Raw genomic sequence first — 19,962 nt, 5'->3', positions numbered from 1 at the left:
CTAAGTTGCTATGTAGCTCGGGCAAATTGCATTAAATCTTAATGATTACTGACACACTGAATAGCAAGTGAAATTGTGAAAACACAGCTATGGTGGTTGGTGGGTAAGCTTTTGTCGTAAAAACAAGAAACACTTGCGTAACAGACCAAAGGAATCCTGGACTGTTCATCAACAACGCATCAACATTGAGGATTAGAATTCTTCTTCTTATTATTTTTTCATACAAGCAATCATGCCAAAAACTGTCTTCAAAGACCAAATAAATTATCCAAGAAGTCATGGAGTTTTGTTTTCACGGAGTTGTGAAGACATGGTGTGACCAAGGGTCTTCAAATGGAACAACTTCGGAACACCTGATCCGAACTTTAGAAAAACTTGTGGAAAATTTTTAATTTTTGTGATATTGTCAAATTAGGCCAGGATTCAAGCTCTGGCCTAGAGTTGGGCGATATGGCGGAAAAAAAAAACACATCAGGATATTTTTTTTCATATCGTCTGACTTTATTATGACAATTTTTAATATTGTTTTTAACCTGCCAGTTTTAAAGCATCTGACTAAATGACTGACTAAATTAAATGAACCACAGATTAGTTCCAAATTTTATTACATATATGATGTTGCAGTGTAAAAAAGAAAATCCAGAGTGTAGCCTAAAACTAGGTAATAGAGAAATGGGCAGCTGTCAGAATAGACTTTTACCTTGTTTCTGGTTGTGTGCTGTATAAATAGTAGTAGTACTGTTGTGGAATAGCAGCTTTTTTTAACTGTGCAAATGTTGCACCACATTGTCTGTATTTTTGTGTGTGAAATAATCCCAAACTTTTGACAGCTTCTGTCATTTTCTTTGGGCCCTTTTCTGTCTTTCCCCCTCTTTCGTCGCTATTTTTGTTTCAGCACCTCTCTCCATCACCACTCTCCGGCAGTCGTGCAGAAACACTTTGTGTGTATATAGGTTTCGGTGTGTAATCCTGTGCGAGCTGGATTTTATAAATCTTTTTTTAGTTACACTCAAACAAATAATCAAAACACCACAATAGAAATCAAAGCTTATTTCGAACCAAATTCATGAATTTAATTGATAAATTGTTGCATTCGCACTTCAATGTGCAAGAAAACTATTTCAACAAGTTTTGCCTTCTTCTGTCCCATATTATTGTGATCAGGGTTTTCCCAAGGTTTGCAGCATTGGGGTGTGCGATATACTACGATTGACACAAACACTGTGCAACAATGAACAGTGTAGCAGATATTTTCTACTAATATTGTGTTGGGGCATCACTCCTCTATAACATTTGGGGTGCACTCTTGCACTTTCACAGTCACAGTGTGTGTGTGTCTGTGTGAGGGTGTTTGGACTGTTAAACACAGAGACAAACTGGCAAACGCGCATGTGCGCAGCCTAGCCGGCTGTTTTGCAATCGCTCCTCTACAGTGACATTTCCCAATTTTTTATCAAGACTCCAAAATAAGCAACAAAGTCAAAATAAAGATGTGTCATGGAGCGCTAATATAATAGTGGGGGGGAAACACTGGTTATCACAGGCTTACTACAGCGCTAAAATTGTTTTATGTTTTTCCAGTGTATGTTCTCACACATTACCTCAGTAAAAAAATACGAGGTGACTTTTTTTGACAGTATAGGTAAGGGTTTTCTACACTGTATGTTCAGAGAGCCACAGCAGGAGGGACAAACACACAAACTTGTCACAAATTGTTACAAAGCATTCTCATTGTGCATGACATGAACAATACAAAACATGACACTTATTACAAGTGTTGTATCTGATGTGGTAGCACCTTCAGAAAAAGTCACGGCAGAACTGAGCAAGGAAATCATTTATTACACTAACCAGCTGACACCCCGGTCCCCTGGAGTGTGAACTGGAAATGGGCCACCAGGGTGTGATTGGAAAGCGGCGGTGTGGTTGTCATTATCACCGAGCGGTAGCAATGCCAGCACAATTCTTTTTTTCCCCACTTTCCTCCCTTCCGTCCACCTCTTGTTCAACAATAGACTTCAGACATCATTGACGTCATGCTGATGACTTTTACACTTGCTATGCGTATTCAGGTGCGAGACATGCTTGGCTTGCACATCTGGCATATTACACAGTAATCACCTTTTCACCGTGTTCTGACTGTTATTTGCCCAGTGCAAATGAGAGTGTGAAATTGTTTTGTATGTTTTAATCAACACATTATTACATGTATGTTCGAAATAGTCTGTTTTTCACACAGTGGTGTGAAAGTGTTTGCCCCCTTCCTGATTTCTTCTTTTTTTGCATTTTTGTCACAATTAAATGTTTCAGATCATCAAACACATTTAAATATGAGTCGGTGACAACACGGCTGAACACAAATTGCAGTTTTTAAATGTAACTTTTTATTATTAAGGGAGAAAAAAAATCCAAGCCTACATGGCCCTACGTGAAAAAGTGATTACCCCCTAAACCTAATAACTGGTTGGGCCACCCTTAGCAGCAACAACTGCAATTTAACTTTTTGCGATAACTTGTCTCTTACAGCGCTGTGGAGGAATTTTGTCCCACTTATCTCTTCAGAATTGCTCTAATTCAGTTGTTGTTGCTGTTTTTTGAGCACGAACTGCCTTTTTAAGGTCATGCCACAGCATCTCAAAAGGATTCAGGTCAGGACTTTGACTAGGCCACTCCAAAGTCTTCATTTTGTTTTCCTTCAACCATTGAGAGGAGGATTTACTGGTGTGTTTTGGATCATTGTCCTGCTGCAGAACCCAAGTTTGTTTCAGCTTGAGGTCACAAACAGATGGCCGAACATTTTCCTCGAGGATTTTTTGGTAGACAGCAGAATTCATGGTTCCATTTACAGTATCACAGCATGTCTTCCAGGTCCTGAAGCAGACCATCACACTACCACCGCCATATTTTACTGTTGGTATGATGTTCTTTTTCTGAAATGCAGCGTTATTTTTACACCAGATGTAATGGGAGACACACCGTCCAAAAAGTTCAACTTTTGTCTCATCAGACTACAGAGTATCTTCCCAAAGGTCTTGGGGATCATCAAGATGTTATCTGGCAAAATTGAGATGAGCCTTATAATGTTCTTTTTGTTCAGCAGTGGTTTTCGTCTTGGAACTCTGCAGGCTGCTTTTGCCCAGTGTCGTTTTTATGGTGGAGTCATGAACACTGACCTTAACTGAGGCAAGTGACGCCTGCAGTTCTTTGGATGTTGTTGTGGGGTCTTTTGTGACCTCTTGGATGAGTTGTTGCTGTGCTTGTGGGGTAATTTTGGTGGGCTGGCCACCGATAGACCATCTGATAGACTCCAAGAAGGCTGGGTACTCTAAGCTGCTGTTGGGTGCGTACGCACAAACAACGGTTTTAATGTCACAATTATTTAGTTTTTTAGTGCATGTAAACTGGTAAGTGACGCCTGTTTCCTCAGGTGACTCGTACTGTACAGTTGACCATAACAACTCGATAGTTGTATTGTCTCCCTTATACACAAACTGAAGTGAATTGTAAATGATGATGCACCAATTGTCTCTGTATTGATCTAATAGTGGCCACTAATTGCAGTTTTTTTTTATGTTAGACTTGTAATCATCCATTTTTCTGGCAAGGCCAACCATGAAACTCGTAATGCTGGAAAATTATTTGCATTAGGGAATGTTCAACCAGGAATTATTTCCATCTATCAATCCATTTTCTATGCTGCTTTTCTTTACAAGGGTCGCGGGGGTATGCTGGAGCCTATCCCAGCTGACTTTGGGTGAGAGGTACATGCTGGACTGGACGCCAGCCAATCGCAGGGCAGAATTACTTATCATTTGGGCCAGTAATTGCCATTACAGTCATCAAAAGACTACACAGACTTAACATTTTTTTATGGTTAGTTTGTTTTTCCCTCGTACATACTACTGCCCCAGAAGAGTAATATATGTGCAAATGAAGCCATAAATAACAGTGCTCATTCTGCTAAAGATTAATTGTCCTGATCTTCACCTCTTAAATCAGGGGTGTTCAAACTTTCTCCACCGTAGACCACATAAAGACAAAATGAAGGATGCGGGGGACACTTTGATACATTTTGTATATTAAACTGCTCATGTCATCAAAAAAAGTTTTAAAAAAGCAATAACAAAATGAAAGTAGTCAGTTAATAAAATGTTTTTGTCATACTGCTATCATAACTATAAAATACAAGTGAAATGAAGTTGTACCCCTGAGTGAGAAAAAATTTGCATTTACTACCGCTTTTCCACGGTCAAATGTCTTCTCGGTTTTGGACTTTTTGTTTACGTCCATCTGCGTCAGTGCTTGTGTTTCTCCCGATCTGGGCTGAAGAAAGATAGTCGGGACAGCTGATGGTAGGGAGCACTCTCTTGTATACATACACATTCAGTCCCAAACTTTCCTTTTTCTGAGGCGCAGTATCAAAACAACTGTCCTCGGAATGTGCCCGAAATACAATACCGAAGAATCTGAAGTGGCAAATGGCATCTTTTGGAAATGTGAACAGGCTTACTCCGTCTACTCGAGTGTTCCAGCAAAAGCCTGCCACACAACGAGCGGGCATATCAGAAAATTCAGTTACAAAAAATCAACAAAAAATGCATTCCATTCCATGAATTCCATGGGCATTTCCGGGTAGGAGAGTTTTTGACAAAATATCACTCCGTCCTTCTTCCTCAAGGATTTTTATTGCCGAAAAGTGTAAATAAAAAAAAAAGTCAATATTTCAACTTTCGAGCACACATCTAACACAGGAAATATCTTATTTTTCATGGCAAAAATAACAACATTAATGTTTTTTGGGGTCATGAGCACTAAAGATGCTAGTAAAACCCATCCAGTGTAGGTCAGTATTTGCTAAGCTATCTGAAAGAAACCGTGAGATCTTAGCGTTGTTTTATAGGTGACAAGGCAAATGTGTAACATCTAATAATATATCACAAGAGGGAATTTATTTTATTTCAACAATATGCTGAGGGCCCACACTTTGGACACACCTGCTCGAAATGAAATCAAATGAAAGTGGAGCACACACACGCACACTAATATCCCCTTATGCCTCATGCAGCCAGAACATTCTGATTGGTATATTTAAATGGGCTCTCATAGCTGTTCTCCTCATACTTTATTAACCTGACGGGAGTTCTTGCAACTTGAATATTGTGTGCTGTATTGTTGTGAATGTAAATGAACGAGATTGCTAAAGCATCTAAATACAATTGGGAGTCCCCTGATCAACTAGTTGCAGGTGTAAACACCCACCTGCCCGTCCTTGTCTTGCTCCATGCGCTCCATAAGCACCCCAGCTATCCCCTTCACAACACGCCCCAGTTTCAGGTATTCTTCCTCTGTCACTGCAGGACTCACTAACACCATTGCATTTCTCCGCTACCACTTGATATTGCTAATGTGGGTGCAGCATCCAGACCCGCCTATCTGTCCAAATGGAATTAGTCTGTCAGCTCAATTGTCAGGCTGCAATTTGAACCTATCCTTATCCACATGTGATCAACTAAAATGAGGAATTTTTCATTGAGATTGACTTGGTCTCTGTAGGATATGCGATGTAATGCAGTGAGCAACTAATAATGGTGTTCACCCAGTCAAGGCTGCGACTCATAATTATTGAAATAACGCTGCATGCGATTTTAACCTCGTGACGCCTGGACTTTTTTCCCTCCTGAGTCCCCACAGCGAGTCAATCTTATGTTTAATTTGGCTTTGTTTTTACATAGCAGCTCCATTTATTTGGGCTTGTGACCAGCTCTACTACCACCACACTAGCTAGCCAGTGTGTTCTGGCTAAGTGTCAATACACCAGTAATGTAGTTTGATCGGCGTAACAATGTTAATCATAATGACAATGTCGCTGTAGCTTGGTTTATGTGCACGTCACATTCTATGTAAATGGGGCATTGTTGCCGCTTATTTGAGATGACTTTATAAGAGGAATAAGTATGTCCCATACGTGCAGTAAAGTCTCTTTTTATCTGTTTTATATCTTTAAAACTCACATATGTGCTCATGTCTCATAAGGATTGTGGATGATGGAGCAAAATAAAAAAAAAAGTGCAGTTTTCCTTTAAGAGGGAGGTATTAGTGTTTGTGAGGAGATGCCGCTGTAGATGAGCGGTCAGCTGGGGAAATATTTCTCCACATAAATGTTCCTTCTCCTCACGGTGACACATTTTATTTACATTATTCCATAAGATTCTGCGTTTAATAGTAGATTCCGTATTTACTGGCCAATTCTGTCCGCGATTCCATTAACGCAGAAATCATAGGGCCTTATGTGTTGGGGCTGGGAATCCAGCCTGCGCCATGCACGTACCATTACACCACCAGATCTTGCTAATAAAATACATATCCAAGTCCAAATCAAGTTCTTGCCTGTGAAGATGAGACTTTGATGCAGCTGTCAAGCTAGCCCAAGGCTTTTGCAGTTGATGCATGCCAAAGTTACTTATTTACCTTATAAACAAATGTATGGGCAGCAAGTGCCTTTCTTTTGGCTTCCTGGAATTTGTTAGGAAGCTTAATTTGAAAAACAAATGAGTGTTGATTGTGAAGACGCTGTTCAGTGCCAACATAGTATAGTGTGATGAAGTGAACTGACAACAATAGCAGGTGGTCTTCAATAAATGGAAGAGAAGCTGTGTTTTGAAGACCTATTAGTTATACATAGTAACAGAAAGACCTTGGTGAGTGTGATAATGATTCAGACTGGCCTAACTGTTGCATAACTAGCTGGAGATGGGTGTGCTATCTGCATGCAGCCTGTCTAATTACAAAAGTTCAAGTCTTTTGGCTTCTATTGTTAGCCCAATCTTCACTTGCTCAACAGTTGTATCATGCTGTGTTACCTCCCACAATGTCACCGCGGATTACGGTGCTTTAGACAACAGGACGAAATGAATTTGACTTAAGATTTTTAAAAGAAGAACATTCACTTTTCAAGCCCATGTGTTGCCTGTTCCATAAATATGTTTACTGGTCAGTTATTGACATTTTCAAGTAAAGTCACAATAGTAGCTGAATGTAAAAGGGGCTTTCTAATCTCTGACGTCTTGCAAAGTCCAATGCCTTTATCTTAACCAATTTAGTTTTCAGTCGTTCCAAGTCCAGAGGTCCAAAGCAATTTCAACTGTGAGATGAGGCCTCTTTTACTGCCTTACCCAAGCTGCCAGAAGAAATGGGACACTTATAACAAATGCTAAATATGCGTGCATTTCAACCAGGGTTGCACAAAAAAAAAATAAAAATCACAGTAATCTCAAAATGATTAGTTTTCAGTTTGACTTAACAAGCCGCATGACAAACAAACGCTGCCACTTTACTAAAGGACTCATGCTGCACTGTTTGTCCCCCGGCGAGCCTCGCCGGCCAGGGCGATTTGGCTCCACTGCCCTGATTGTACCCACTGACGCGTCCCATTCATCAGCTCGTGGGAGGAGCCATCACGTTATTTACTTTTCTTTTGACTTGTCGTTGATTTGATTTGATTCATTTGAACATTTCATTTCGCTTTAGTATACATCACATATCACAATTCACAATTCCTCACGTTCAAAAGGAGTAAGAAGAATCAGATCTTAGTCAAGCCTACCCTCTGTTTCACATCAATTGCTAATACATTTGTTCATTTCCCATTCAACATGTTCCCTTTGCCAGCTCAGAATAACTCGGGAGCATGATAAAGAAATATAACAATGTATTACAATGAAGTTGAAGTTGAGGTTTGTAAATCTGTATGGACAAATCACTGCAAATTGCATAAAGTGCAGGTGTCACATGGCTTTGCATCGTATTTCTCTGTGGTTGTCCTTGTTACAAGCATGTATGCACTTTCAAGTGTGAGCAAGCGTGCCATGTTTTAGACTTTTTAGATTATTTTTGTATATCATTTCAAGGGGTGTCTTAGAATAGTCAACTATTTTACGATTCGGAGGAGTCTGATTATTGGCTCATACTGGCTACTAAAAAATAATTCAAAGTGTGGAAGAATTATTACGGGTAAAGCTGTTGTGTCAGCTTCGTTCTATATCCCAACAGTGAATTTTAAGGCAAGAAATTAGGCTGCTAACTGAGAGTTGTTGTTTTTCAAGCCATGTTGTTACTATTCTACGTGCACTGTGATGTGTGCCGACAGCGACCGTGTTCCGGTTGTGTTTGTCTTGCTTTCAGTGTCACTAAATAAATGAAGGCACTGTTGTTGCACACCTACCATGTTTGTTTATCTGTTTTCGCCTTAAAAAGTCACAAATGAGGTCTGTTAATTTGTCGGGATTGCCATTAGCTCAGTTAAAAAAAAAAAAAAAAAAAAAGACAACGCTAACAAACGACTATTAGTTGACTAGGGACACAATCTTACAAGTCAGATTCGGCTATGAAAATCCCTAGTTGAAGACAGCCATAATCATTTCTATGTTATTTTCAGTCTATCTGTTGATTTCTACGAAGAAAGTCCCCCGTCAACTGGCCTTCCTTGAGCTGCCATGAAGAACAGCAGAAAGAACATTGGGCATTTCTTTAAAGCAGAACTAGACAATGAGTAGTAATAATAGTCATGATAATAATAAAACAGGGTGATTTCTTTGAAACGGCAGAGAATCTAAATTCTAAGTGTGATTCACATTTTTTCCACAATGGTCCAGCCTTGATGTCAACAATGATTGACATGAATAAGTTTGCCAAAAATGCTAATTGTCACTTATTATTTTTATAAGCAAAATATCATTGTCAAAGCTGTTGGTTGTTATTTCAATTTGGGCTTTTCTTATATAAATTGCATCTTTACCAGCTGGAGTAGTAGTAGTATAGTGTATGTATAGTGTATGTAATATCTATCCATCCATCTTCTTTGGAAGGCACTAAGCTTAAAGAAATAAAAAAAAACAACAAACTTTTGTACTCCTTCAGTGTCGATATGCATAACGACATAATCTTTAACACGGCTGTGCTACCTCCGGGCTGACTTTGATGCATCTTCCGTTCATTTAAGCCCCCACATAGGACCACTGGATGCCTATCGGTACTGCATCATTTAACATGAGGAATAGGAATGTAATGCTTGCTTTTTTTATGACTTGTCGCTTAGGGTTTTGCAGGCATGTTATGACGATATATACATGTGGTCTATAGTTTAATTCTACTGTATAGGAAATCTTCCCTCACCTGAAAAACAAAGAACTTATTCTCACTCCTCGCTCGCTGTGTTAATTCAGATGAATTATGAAGTTCCTTAAAATTATAACCATACTCATGGAGTCATTCCTGTTTTCTTTATTGCAGGCACGTTACAAACAAAGCCTGGATCCAACTGTGGATGAGGTGAAGAAGCTATGCACGTCACTGAGACGCAACGCCAAAGAGGAGCGGGTCCTCTTTCACTACAATGGACATGGGGTTCCACGGCCCACCGTCAATGGAGAAATTTGGGTTTTTAATAAGGTATAACACTCACACAAACCGAATGCAAAATGTAACGATTATGTTGATGATCACAGCAGAGTGGAGCCACTATACTGGATGTAAAGCCCATCGTTTCATGAGAAAGGTTGTCTGTCTGAGTTTCAATTAAAGGTGTAAGCGTACGCCATAATCAGGGTTTGGTACGTACCTCGTTTTTAAGGTCACAGGTGGGTTAATTTTTGGAACGGTAAGGGAACAAAATGCAAAACATAACACTGCTTTGCTTTTATGTAAACAGCTTGAATGATTTTGAAAATGTTTAAAAGTCGTTAAAACCAATGGAAAAAAAAAATGTAAATGTATTTTTAAAAATCTCCAATGAATAGAACTCCAAATAAATTCAAGGATGCGGGGGAAACTTTGATACATTTTTTACATTAATGATGCTAAAATCAACCCAATGTAGGGTCAGTATATGCTGAACTATCTGAACAAAACATCCACATTTTTCTTTTATTAATAGCAATAATTCATTTTATTTAGAAGCACTTTTCAAGGAACTCAAAGGAACTTTACAATAAAGTAATAAAATACATTTATAAATCTGAAGAGCACTCGGAGAGAGCAGACCTCGGTCCCCATCATAGTCACATAACAATTACACCATAACTATTACTCCCACATTTATTTTATCCACATATTTAGATTTCTTGAGCATGAAAACATAACATGAGGACTAATAAAAAAAAAAAAAAACTAGCTGTGGGGCAAAAATGTCCCCTTTGCCACACTTTGGACACCCCTGGTTTACAGCGTTTCTTTTTAGGAAAGTGCAACGATGCAGTTTTTGTATTTCACTGGGAAGACCAAGCGTTCCCAAACTGGAGACTAACGATTGAAGAGGGTTTTCAAGCTGTACCAAAATTTGCACCCCTCCAACATATATGAAGTTGCGGGCCAAATTGATCATTTATCATTTATCACAGCTTACTTGTGTGCTGTTATAACAGATCTAATATTAAGTTGAGACATGAAATATTGTGTTTCGCCATTGCCTCCGGATCCCCAGCACCCTCAGGCCTTGTGTCCCGTTAGCTTCCTGTCTTGTTCTTCCGTCTTTCCCATAAGCTGTACTTGATGCATAATTTATTTCCAAGAAAATGCATGCTCAGTGTTAATGGTATAACACCTTTATAGCACTGTGTTTGGATGTATGGTCATTAGCCCCTTAGGGTTGGCTGAAGCAGTTTTATGATGCAACCCCACCCTCATTCTTTACACTGATATCTTTTCTCTCGTCTCTCTCTTGCTCTTTTAGAACTACACCCAGTACATCCCACTGTCCATCTACGACCTTCAGACCTGGATGGGGAGCCCATCCATTTTTGTCTATGACTGCTCCAATGCGGGGATCATTGTTAAGTCCTTCAAACAATTTGCCCTGCAGCGAGAGCAAGAGCTGGAGGTGGGCACACGCACACACAAGCTGTCATTCATCTGAGTTATTCTCAATGAAATTTAAATCAATGTGAAAACAGCCGAGTTAAAGAGAAAGGTGCCGGTACAACAGTACAGTCAGAGGCAGCAGGTGACAGCATCTTTGTGCTTTGGGTTTTATGGAAACATAAAGGCGAAGGCAGCAGTCACTCTGGTGACTGTGTGACTTTCAAGTGTCTTTCCATTGTCACCCTGACCTGCTTTGTGATGATCAAAGTGTTGGAGCGCCAGGGGACGCCAAGGATTGGCCGTTAAAGGGTGAATCAGTTCGCTTAGGCCTAGGTTCCTCAATCACTACGTTTGCATGCAGTCAATATTCGGGTTAATGTCAATATTCCGGTTACTGAAACATTCGGAATAACCCGTTTACATGTGTGACGTGAACCCCACCCCTTATGTACCTCCGCAAAGGTATGTCTGCTGCACGGGTAAACAACAGTCACTCGGACCACGAACATCAGTCTGCATTACACACTTAAAGAACATGAGCAAAGGATCGCCGTTTGTCATTTACGTAAGACCAGAATAAGTCGTGGTGGGGCCGCAAGCACAGCGTTGAATACAACAAACCACTGCATCGCAGAATATGCAGCATTTGAAGCTAACAATTTAAGCTAACGCTAGCAGGAGCAAAGAGTCAGGCAGTGGCTCTTTGTCTCTGGTCAGTTACTTCATATAAAGAGTGATGGTTAGCGCCATATATTTGCTCACTTGAACTTTATTCACATTTTTGCAGCAGGCACAATCCTCACATGCACACGCACGCACACACATACTTGTACATATATATACACATAGAACTAGCCCTGTCTATGCATGTGCAGAACACGTCTACATCCAGTCAGCCTATTTTTCGTCAGTCACATGTTAGGCATGTGTAATTTATGCCATCCGTCGATCTAATTTACAGCAGCGCAGAGGTCAGACGTTTCTTGCAGTTGGTCACCAGGATAGCACATGTCTCAGAGGGGATTTTGGTCAGATAAACAGTCCCAAAGCAGAAAGTTTTCACCTCTATGTTTGACAGTAGGAATGGTGTTGTTGGGCTCATCGTCACCCCCAACAACATTTCCGGTGTTGATTGTCAAACTTCAGACGGTCTTTTTGAGAAGGACCTTGCAGGCACCACAGGCTCTCAATCTCAATGGTGAACAGGTTTGAATGGAAGAGATTGTTTCTGTGTCTTTTACATAATGAATTGAGATTTGGTGTACCTTCTTAAAGGCACAAGACTACTTTGTGTATTTCATAGATACATAGCCGGTCGGTTTTCTTGCTTGTTGGTCGGGCATCAAAAGTTATTTGACTCAAACAAATACAAAATCAATTGTCTAACCTTTATATTTTATTTCATGTTTTTGTCTGGATTTTCTGTTTGTGTTCTGTCTTTTTCTGCTAAAATAAACCTACCATAAAAATGATTTAAAGAAACTGTCTTTGGAAGGGGGTAAACTTAAAAAAAATCAACAGATACAGTACATTTTATCCACACTGTATGTGCTTGCACTACTTCATAAAAAGTGTTTATTTACAAGAAGTAGCAAATAATTCCAGCATTTATTAACCATTCCTTGGAAATTACCTTACATTTTTAAGACTGCCTTGTGTAGAGAAATAAAGACCATTTACTTGATTGCTTCTCCCACCCACTTGTGCAGCAAATGTGCTGGGGTCATGGAAGATCAAGGGACTTTTTAATCACTGACGTGATGATCCAAGAAATGGTGACCCTCCTGCCACCTCATCCAATACTCTTAACACTGGCGTTTCTCTATGGCAATACATGTGCAAGCGCATTGGGGATCATGAGTGACTTGTGAACATGGCAACCAATTGTCAATACATCCGTTATTAGGGGTGCACGATAATTATCGGACCAATAACTATCGAGCTGATATGAGGAATGATGATGTCATACCGATAAATCCGATAAGATTAAAAAAAAAGCTCAGATAACTGATAAAGAAATAAAGCTCCAATGAGGTGAGATTACCTGTTCTGTGTTGTAGGGAGGCTTGAGCAAATCAAGAGCTCTTTTTTTGTGACGTGCTGGAAGCCTGAACTCATTTGAATCAACAAAACAAAACAAAAAACATGGCATCAATGGTGTGGGACTTCTCACTGTTTCAGAGGAAGACATTTTGCCAAATGCTCCAAATGCTCTGCAAACATTCCAGAGATGACCCGAGGGCTAAAGCGATGTGTGATTTCATCATGCGAGGCAGCCCTTTATCATCGTTGAAGATACCAGCTTTTGTCGGCTAGTAAACCCCTTGGAGCCACAATTTGTACCATCGCTATTTTGTAAAATGCTTTGTTTACAAAAGTGATGTCATGATATTTGGTTAGGACTAATTTACATCAAATCTCGGTTGGCGACCTTACAAAGAGCAGAGAACTTCAGGAAACAGCGAAAGAGGAAGGAACACACAAGAACACAGTTCTACAGTATAAAAGCCTTTTCAAGTTTGTAAAGGATCTCTTCACTAGGGAAAAAAGCAGAACCCTCAAAACTCCAAAGCAAGAACTGGAAGAACATATGGAAAAGGCCCACCATGACATGAAAACGCACGAACCACGAGTCATCCCACATGATATCCCACCAGTTCAACCTCCCGAATTCCATCTGGAGACTGGCCATCCAAAATGGAAGGAAGTAGAGAACATAGTACGGCATGCAAGATCGGCATTAGCTCCTGGACCAAATGGAGTGCCCTATAAGCTTTATAAGAACGCACCAGGTGTTCTACACTATCTGTGGAGGCTCATGAGGATAGTATGGCAAAAGGGAATAATACACAATGTGTGGCGAAGGCCTGGAGGCGTAATAAAAGGGTGCAGCAGATATTTTCTCAATTCCAAATCTGCCTTCTCAACGTTGAAGGGAAAATATTTTTCAGCGTGATAGCACAGAGACTGTCCACCTACCTGGAGAAGAACAAGTACATTGATACATCTATACAGAAAGCCGGTATCCCAGGATTCTCTGATTGCTTGGGGCATACTAGTATGTCCTGGCACCAGATCCAAACTGCTAAGCACAAAACAGACCTCCGTGTAACCTTCCTCCACTTGGCTAATGCCTTTGGATCAGTTCCCCACAACCTCCTCTGGGAACCCTTCAACTTCTTCCACGTTCCATTATCCATCAGTGCTCTCGTGAAAGCCTACTTTGAAGACCTGCAATTGTGCTTTACAACAGCCGACGACACAACATTCATGGTTGACATGACCACGCTGACAACTACTGCAACATGCACCAGGCGACTACTTGGAAAGCTGCCCGTCAATAGCCTGCGCAGATGGTACAATGCAGGCCTCAGGGATCAAGTGCAGGTATTAAGGCAGGACATCACCAGTCTGGACACCATCAACAAGACAATGCTGCCAGGGAAGCTCAAACTCTGCTGCTAAAATTTGGATTTCTCCCGAGGGTAATGTGGCCACTCACGATCTACGAGGTTCCAATAACAATGGTGGAAAAGATGGAGCGAAACATAACTTCGTATATGAAGAAGTGGCTTGGCGTCCCACTCTGTCTGACCAACATCAGCATCTATGGCAAAGGAGTCCTTGAACTACCTATCACGAGCCTCACTGAAGAATACAAGTGCTTTAAAGTGAGACTACAGATGACATTGAAGGACTCCAGAGATCAGACCGTCGGAAATGCTGCACCACCTCTGTCAGGAAGGAAATGGACACCATCCGACGCAGTAGAGCATGCTACATCAGCCCTGAAGCACAATGACATCGTCGGACGTGTCCAGCTGGGAAGAGGAGGATTTGGCGTTGCAGTGAATAAACCAACTTGGCACAGAGCTTCAGCCTTACAAAGGAGGAAAATGGTGGTAGAGGAAGTGAGCCATCAGGAGGAGGCTGAAAGAAGCGCAGAGGCTGTCTCTCTTTCCAAGCAAGGACAATGGATGAGGTGGGAAGGCGTGGAGAAGAGAAAGCTCACATGGAGGCAGCTCTGGGAAATGGAAGCAAGAAACATCAGTTTCAAATCAAATCAAATGAAAGTTTATTTGTATCGCACCTTACAACATCCCAGTGGTGCCAAGGTGCTTCACAAGAGTAAAAACGGGTTATAGCAAATAAGAACAGGGTAAGATTGAATAAGAAAAATACAGGCACAGACTCACAACTAAAATACATATGAACATCATGTATCATAAGCCAGTCTGAATAAATGAGTTTTTAAAAGCTATTTAAAAACTGATAACTCTGTAATAGTTCATAGCGCAGGTGGAAGGGAGTTCCAAAGTGTGGGGGCAAACGCAGCGAAAGCGCGATTCCCCCCATTTTTTGTATTTCATCTTCGGGACTTCTAATGTTGTGTGTCGAGAACAGAGCAGGACCCTGGAGTGGTGACGGACAGTTAAAAGCTCAGCCAAGTATGCTGGAAAAAGGACTTTAAAATTTATTCCAGACTGTACCGGCAGCCAATCGAGAGAACAGAGAACTGCAGTGACATGGGCGTATTTTGGAGCATTAGTAAGGAGGCGAGCAGCTGTGTGTTGTACCAACTGGAACTTGTGTAGAGGACATTACAATAATCAAGCCTCGAGCTGATGAAAGCATGAATCGCTTTTTCAAGATCTGTACTTGATAGAAAAGGGCTTTACCTTTGCCAGGAGCCTGAGGTGGAAGAAACTTGCTCTGACCACAGAACTAATTGGCTTATCAAACTTTAGACTGTTGTCAAAAACACACCGAGGTTTTTAACAGCAGGAGCAAAAAGAGGGGTGGGGTGTTTAAAATTGGGTTCACTGTGCGGTGAATCGGGGGTAAAAACAATGTACTCCATTTTTCTTTCATTTAATTGAAGGACATTCTGGGACAGCCATTGTTTGGTGTCATGAAGGCAGCTGTGGAGGGGATCTAGTGCGTTCTTCTCACTGTTTCATCATAAGAGCTACATATGATGTGCTCCCATCCCCAAAAAACCTTCACCAGTGGTATGGCAAGGACCCAACCTGCGCCCTCTGCCTAAATTCAGTGACTCTCAAACACATCTTGACCAGTTGTAGGACTATCCTCACACAAGGCCGCTACACCTGGAGGCACAATCAGGTCCTCAAGAGTCTGGCAGCAGCCCTTGAGAGCAAGAGGGACACCATCAACTCCTTGCCCTTGAGAGCAGCCAATTCCATCTCTGTGCCAACATTAGTTTGAGAGGGACAGAAACAGTCTAACCACCCAGCTACCAAACCAGAAACTGGACAGCTAGCCATGGCCCGGGATTGGAAGATGCTAGTTGATATTGACAAGCAAGTAATCTTTCCCTCAGAGATTGCAACCACCATCAACAGGCCAGACTTGGTGCTATGGTCCCCTTCACATCATAGAGCTCACGGTCCCATGGGAGGATTCCACCAAAGAGGCCTATGAATGAAAGAAACTGGCAGCAGATGCACAACAACGATGATGGAAGGCCAAGGTCTATCCAGCTGAAGTAGGCTGCAGAGGTTTGGTGGCTTCTTCTACCATCAGGCTTATGAAAGACCTTGGCATTCATGGACAGTCTCTGAAGCGGCCAAAAGAAGCAGCCAGTTTCTATGGATCAAGGGCAAGGACACTTGCTGGGCTCAAAGCAGAAGGGGGCAAAACACCTGGGATGCCAGGTGTTGCCGATGAGCTCTCTGGAGGTGTCATGGGCCTATAATCGAAACACCAATGAAGGAGGGTACCCACCTGACGACCCCAAAGAAGTTTTAAACCCACCCCCTTTCCAGGCACTACTTTACTCATGATCAACCTGTAGTTGGCCGCCTTTGATGAGGATGTCTAGTGTTGAAAGGCCGAAACACCCACTGATTCAAAGGTACACTACTGATGATGTGTCTCAAAATTAACATCCTTCCCATGGCTGAGATAAAGTTCCCACGCCACTCTCAACATCCACGCCTCATGTGATTACCATCTAATGGCACAAAGGACATTTTTCATCAAGTCCTGTGTATTTATGAACAGGTACAGTCTGTAAAATCCAGTTTTGTTTGAGTCGTTCTGATGTCCAGGTGTGCACACGCATACAAGTTCTAAGTTTAATTTTTTTACAGTTTAACTACAGTTAAACATTACAAAAAAGATAAAAAGTTATCGGTGCTCTGTATCGGCCTTGAGAAGCAGGAAGTTATCGGTATATGCTTGGGAAAAAAAATACATGGTTTGGGAAGTCACAGGTCATCCAGGAAGACTTAAGTCTGTGTCTCAAATGGCACACTTCCGTATTTTCACAGTTTTTTTCTGTACATAAGAGCGTTGACACTGAGAAGTGTGGTGAAATACTGCCTGCACTGTTAGTACCCGGCCGGATATCATGCTCAGAACAGCTAATAAGGTGAGTGCACAGTCCTGGACTGAAGGGACGGCCTTACTCGAGTGGTTGCAATTCAGCATTAAAAAGGAGAGAAGAAGAGGATGGAGTGGCTAACTATTGTAATCATTTCTGAATAGTGTGTAATGACAGTAATTGATTTGGGATAGCGCTACACTGACAATATTTGCGCACTCAGGAACTAAGAACATAGTATCCATATTGAAGTGTACTAACGGATGTGTTCTATTTGAGACACAATCTAATATTTGTAGATGCTGATAAAGATGTTGACGTGATGTAGAGAGCTGCTAAGAAAAACTAAGAAGCCATCAGTTGAGTTAAATGACTCCCTCCTCAGCAACAGCCCTCTGAGGTTGTGTGCGTGTGCATGTGTGTACGTGCAACCTCTGTGTGTTCTGTTATAGAGCCTCCCACTTGCTTTTAAATATCTGATAACTTCCTGTGTGCACTCAGCCTAGATATTCACTGCATTAGCTGTGGGGCTTTTCTCAGACTAAGCCTAAGAGTTTGGTTAAAAGGAACTCAGGTGCCTTGGCTTTCCTAGTGCAGTTAGTTTAATCAAGTGTGAACGTGATTATCCAAACCCTGGTGTGCAACAAACAAGTGAATCCAGACCGCTTGAGAGATTGGGCCTCAGTCCACTTGCAAGTTAAATCTGGTGTAGTTCGGTTTACTTGAGCTCAAATATGAATGCTATGCAGACCAAAGACACGGACCGCTGTAAAAAAACTGCTTTCACACTTGTAGTCCTTTAGTCTGGTCCAAACCAAAAATAAAAAAAAACATAGTTGGTGCACAGCGGACCAAATAACGCTTAGTAAAGAATATGCATAAAGTCATGCTTTTATTGGACTACATATGTGATGTGTAGGGTCGGGGTTGGTTGTCACACTTTTTCCTCTAGAATTGAATTGCTCATCATCAAAATATGTTTCAGTCGTCATTCCTACAGTGAATTGAAGCTTCAGGTGTTGGCATGACATGTGTATCTGTCATTTTCCAACTCTTTGTAACAAAGGGATAATTAATTAACATTTTGTGACAACCAACCCTATCAGAGGGGTGGTTGTCACGCAGAGATGGGGTTATTTGTTACAATGTTATTTTAATGGGGAAAATAATTTAAGCAGCATCAGAATTATGCTGCATTTACTGCTCTGGCACACCAATAGGGAACGTGAGCTGTGTTTAAACCGTCATGAGACAGGTTAGTTTTACCATACTGATGATGTGTTGTTGCAATACTAAATCCTATTACTGTAAATTCCGGTGTATAAGCCGCACCCACTAAATTTAGAAGAAAAAACAGATTTGTTCATAATATAAGCCGCACCGGTGTATAAGCCACACATGTCCATGTCATGAAATGACATATTGTTGCATGCATGAGTCCGTGAGGACTAGGTAGCTCTTTGACAAGAGCCAATCTTGAGCTATGAAAAAAGTCATAACAAGCTTGTCAACCCATTGGAAATTGCAGGTGGTCATTACTCAATATAACAGTCTGACTCACGGTTTCATCTTACAAACATTAAACTCATCATACAGCAACTTAACACTCACAAAGTACCTAGGAAATATACATTACATGTACCAGTACGAGCCCTGTAATTGACTAGCGACCAGTCCGGCGTGTACCCCGCCTCTTGCCCAAAAGTCAGCTGGGATAGGCTCCAGCATACCCGCGACTCTAGTGAGGACAAGCAGCATAGAAGATGGACGGATGGATGGCTGTACCAATAAGAGTTTAAAATAACAAACAGCAGCTATTGTAACATCTGCCCATAATGCGCCAGAAGAACAGTTAACCGGAGGACAAGCAACATGGATGCCGCTGCAATGCTGCCTCTGTCCACCAGAGGGAGCCAGAGAAACCTGGCGCACAGAGCCCAGAGAGAGGCTGACGTCAATGAATGTGTTGCTCAGACGCAAAGCTTTATGGTAAATCTTGTAAATGTTGTTTTTTTCATTTTAAACTTATATTGGTACATTTTTTGTATATTTCTGAGGTATACCTTTGGATTAAGTTGCTATGTGATGAATTTCCTGTTCTCAGTAAGATGACACTGTGAGTCAGACTGTTATGTTATGCTATATATATAATGGCCACCTGCGATTTCCAGTGGGTTGACAAGCTCGTTGTGAGTGCACTGATAGCTCGCGATTGGCTCCTTTCCTAACTGACTCGTGAACGGCACAATTAATAAATTGTTAGTAGTCCTGAAGTAAAGGAGATGTCACGAGATTTAGCCATGTGTTAGCCACACAGCTGTGTAAGCCACAGGGTTCAAAGTTTAAGAAAATTAGCGGCTTCTACACCAGAATTTACAGTAATAAGTACAGACAATGAGAGATGTGTAGTAATAATTGACTATATTGCAGTCATATTATATTATTCTAATTATATAAATGCACTACATGATCGACAAGTCAGGCCTTGCATTTTCTTGCACCTATTCCTTGACTTGTTTTCATGAATGCTGGTCTTACTGTGGTTGCTTTACGGCAGTTTTGCTTTGCTGTGGAGACTACAATTGTGTTGCGTTACATGTAAACACCCCCTCCCTGTTGGAGCGGTTTCATTAATTAGTGTCAGTTAAAATAAAAGCATTCCAAGAGACTGCATTGCACTCTAATATCCCCAGTAGAGGGGAAAGAAAAGAAAGCTGTCATGGTGATTGTCATGGTAATTTGTGAGATTACAATATGCT

General features: G+C 41.1%; 1 protein-coding gene across 7 annotated transcripts in view; it reads left to right on the top strand.

Moving 5' to 3' along the window:
* rptor (regulatory associated protein of MTOR, complex 1) overlaps positions 1-19,962 on the top strand; it is a 178,415-nt gene that overhangs the window by 42,212 nt on the left and 116,241 nt on the right. For all 7 annotated transcript variants that reach the window (XM_054778400.1, XM_054778398.1, XM_054778397.1 and 4 more), the window contains exons 6-7: positions 9,289-9,447; positions 10,727-10,873. In XM_054778400.1, coding sequence (XP_054634375.1) covers positions 9,289-9,447; positions 10,727-10,873 — 306 coding nt within the window. The remainder of the gene's footprint in view (positions 1-9,288; positions 9,448-10,726; positions 10,874-19,962) is intronic.

Source organism: Dunckerocampus dactyliophorus, chromosome 6 (genome assembly GCF_027744805.1).
Source record: "Dunckerocampus dactyliophorus isolate RoL2022-P2 chromosome 6, RoL_Ddac_1.1, whole genome shotgun sequence".
Lineage (NCBI taxonomy): Eukaryota > Metazoa > Chordata > Actinopteri > Syngnathiformes > Syngnathidae > Dunckerocampus > Dunckerocampus dactyliophorus.
Note: the sequence above shows the minus strand (reverse complement) of the source record. Positions and strands in the feature narration are given on the sequence as shown.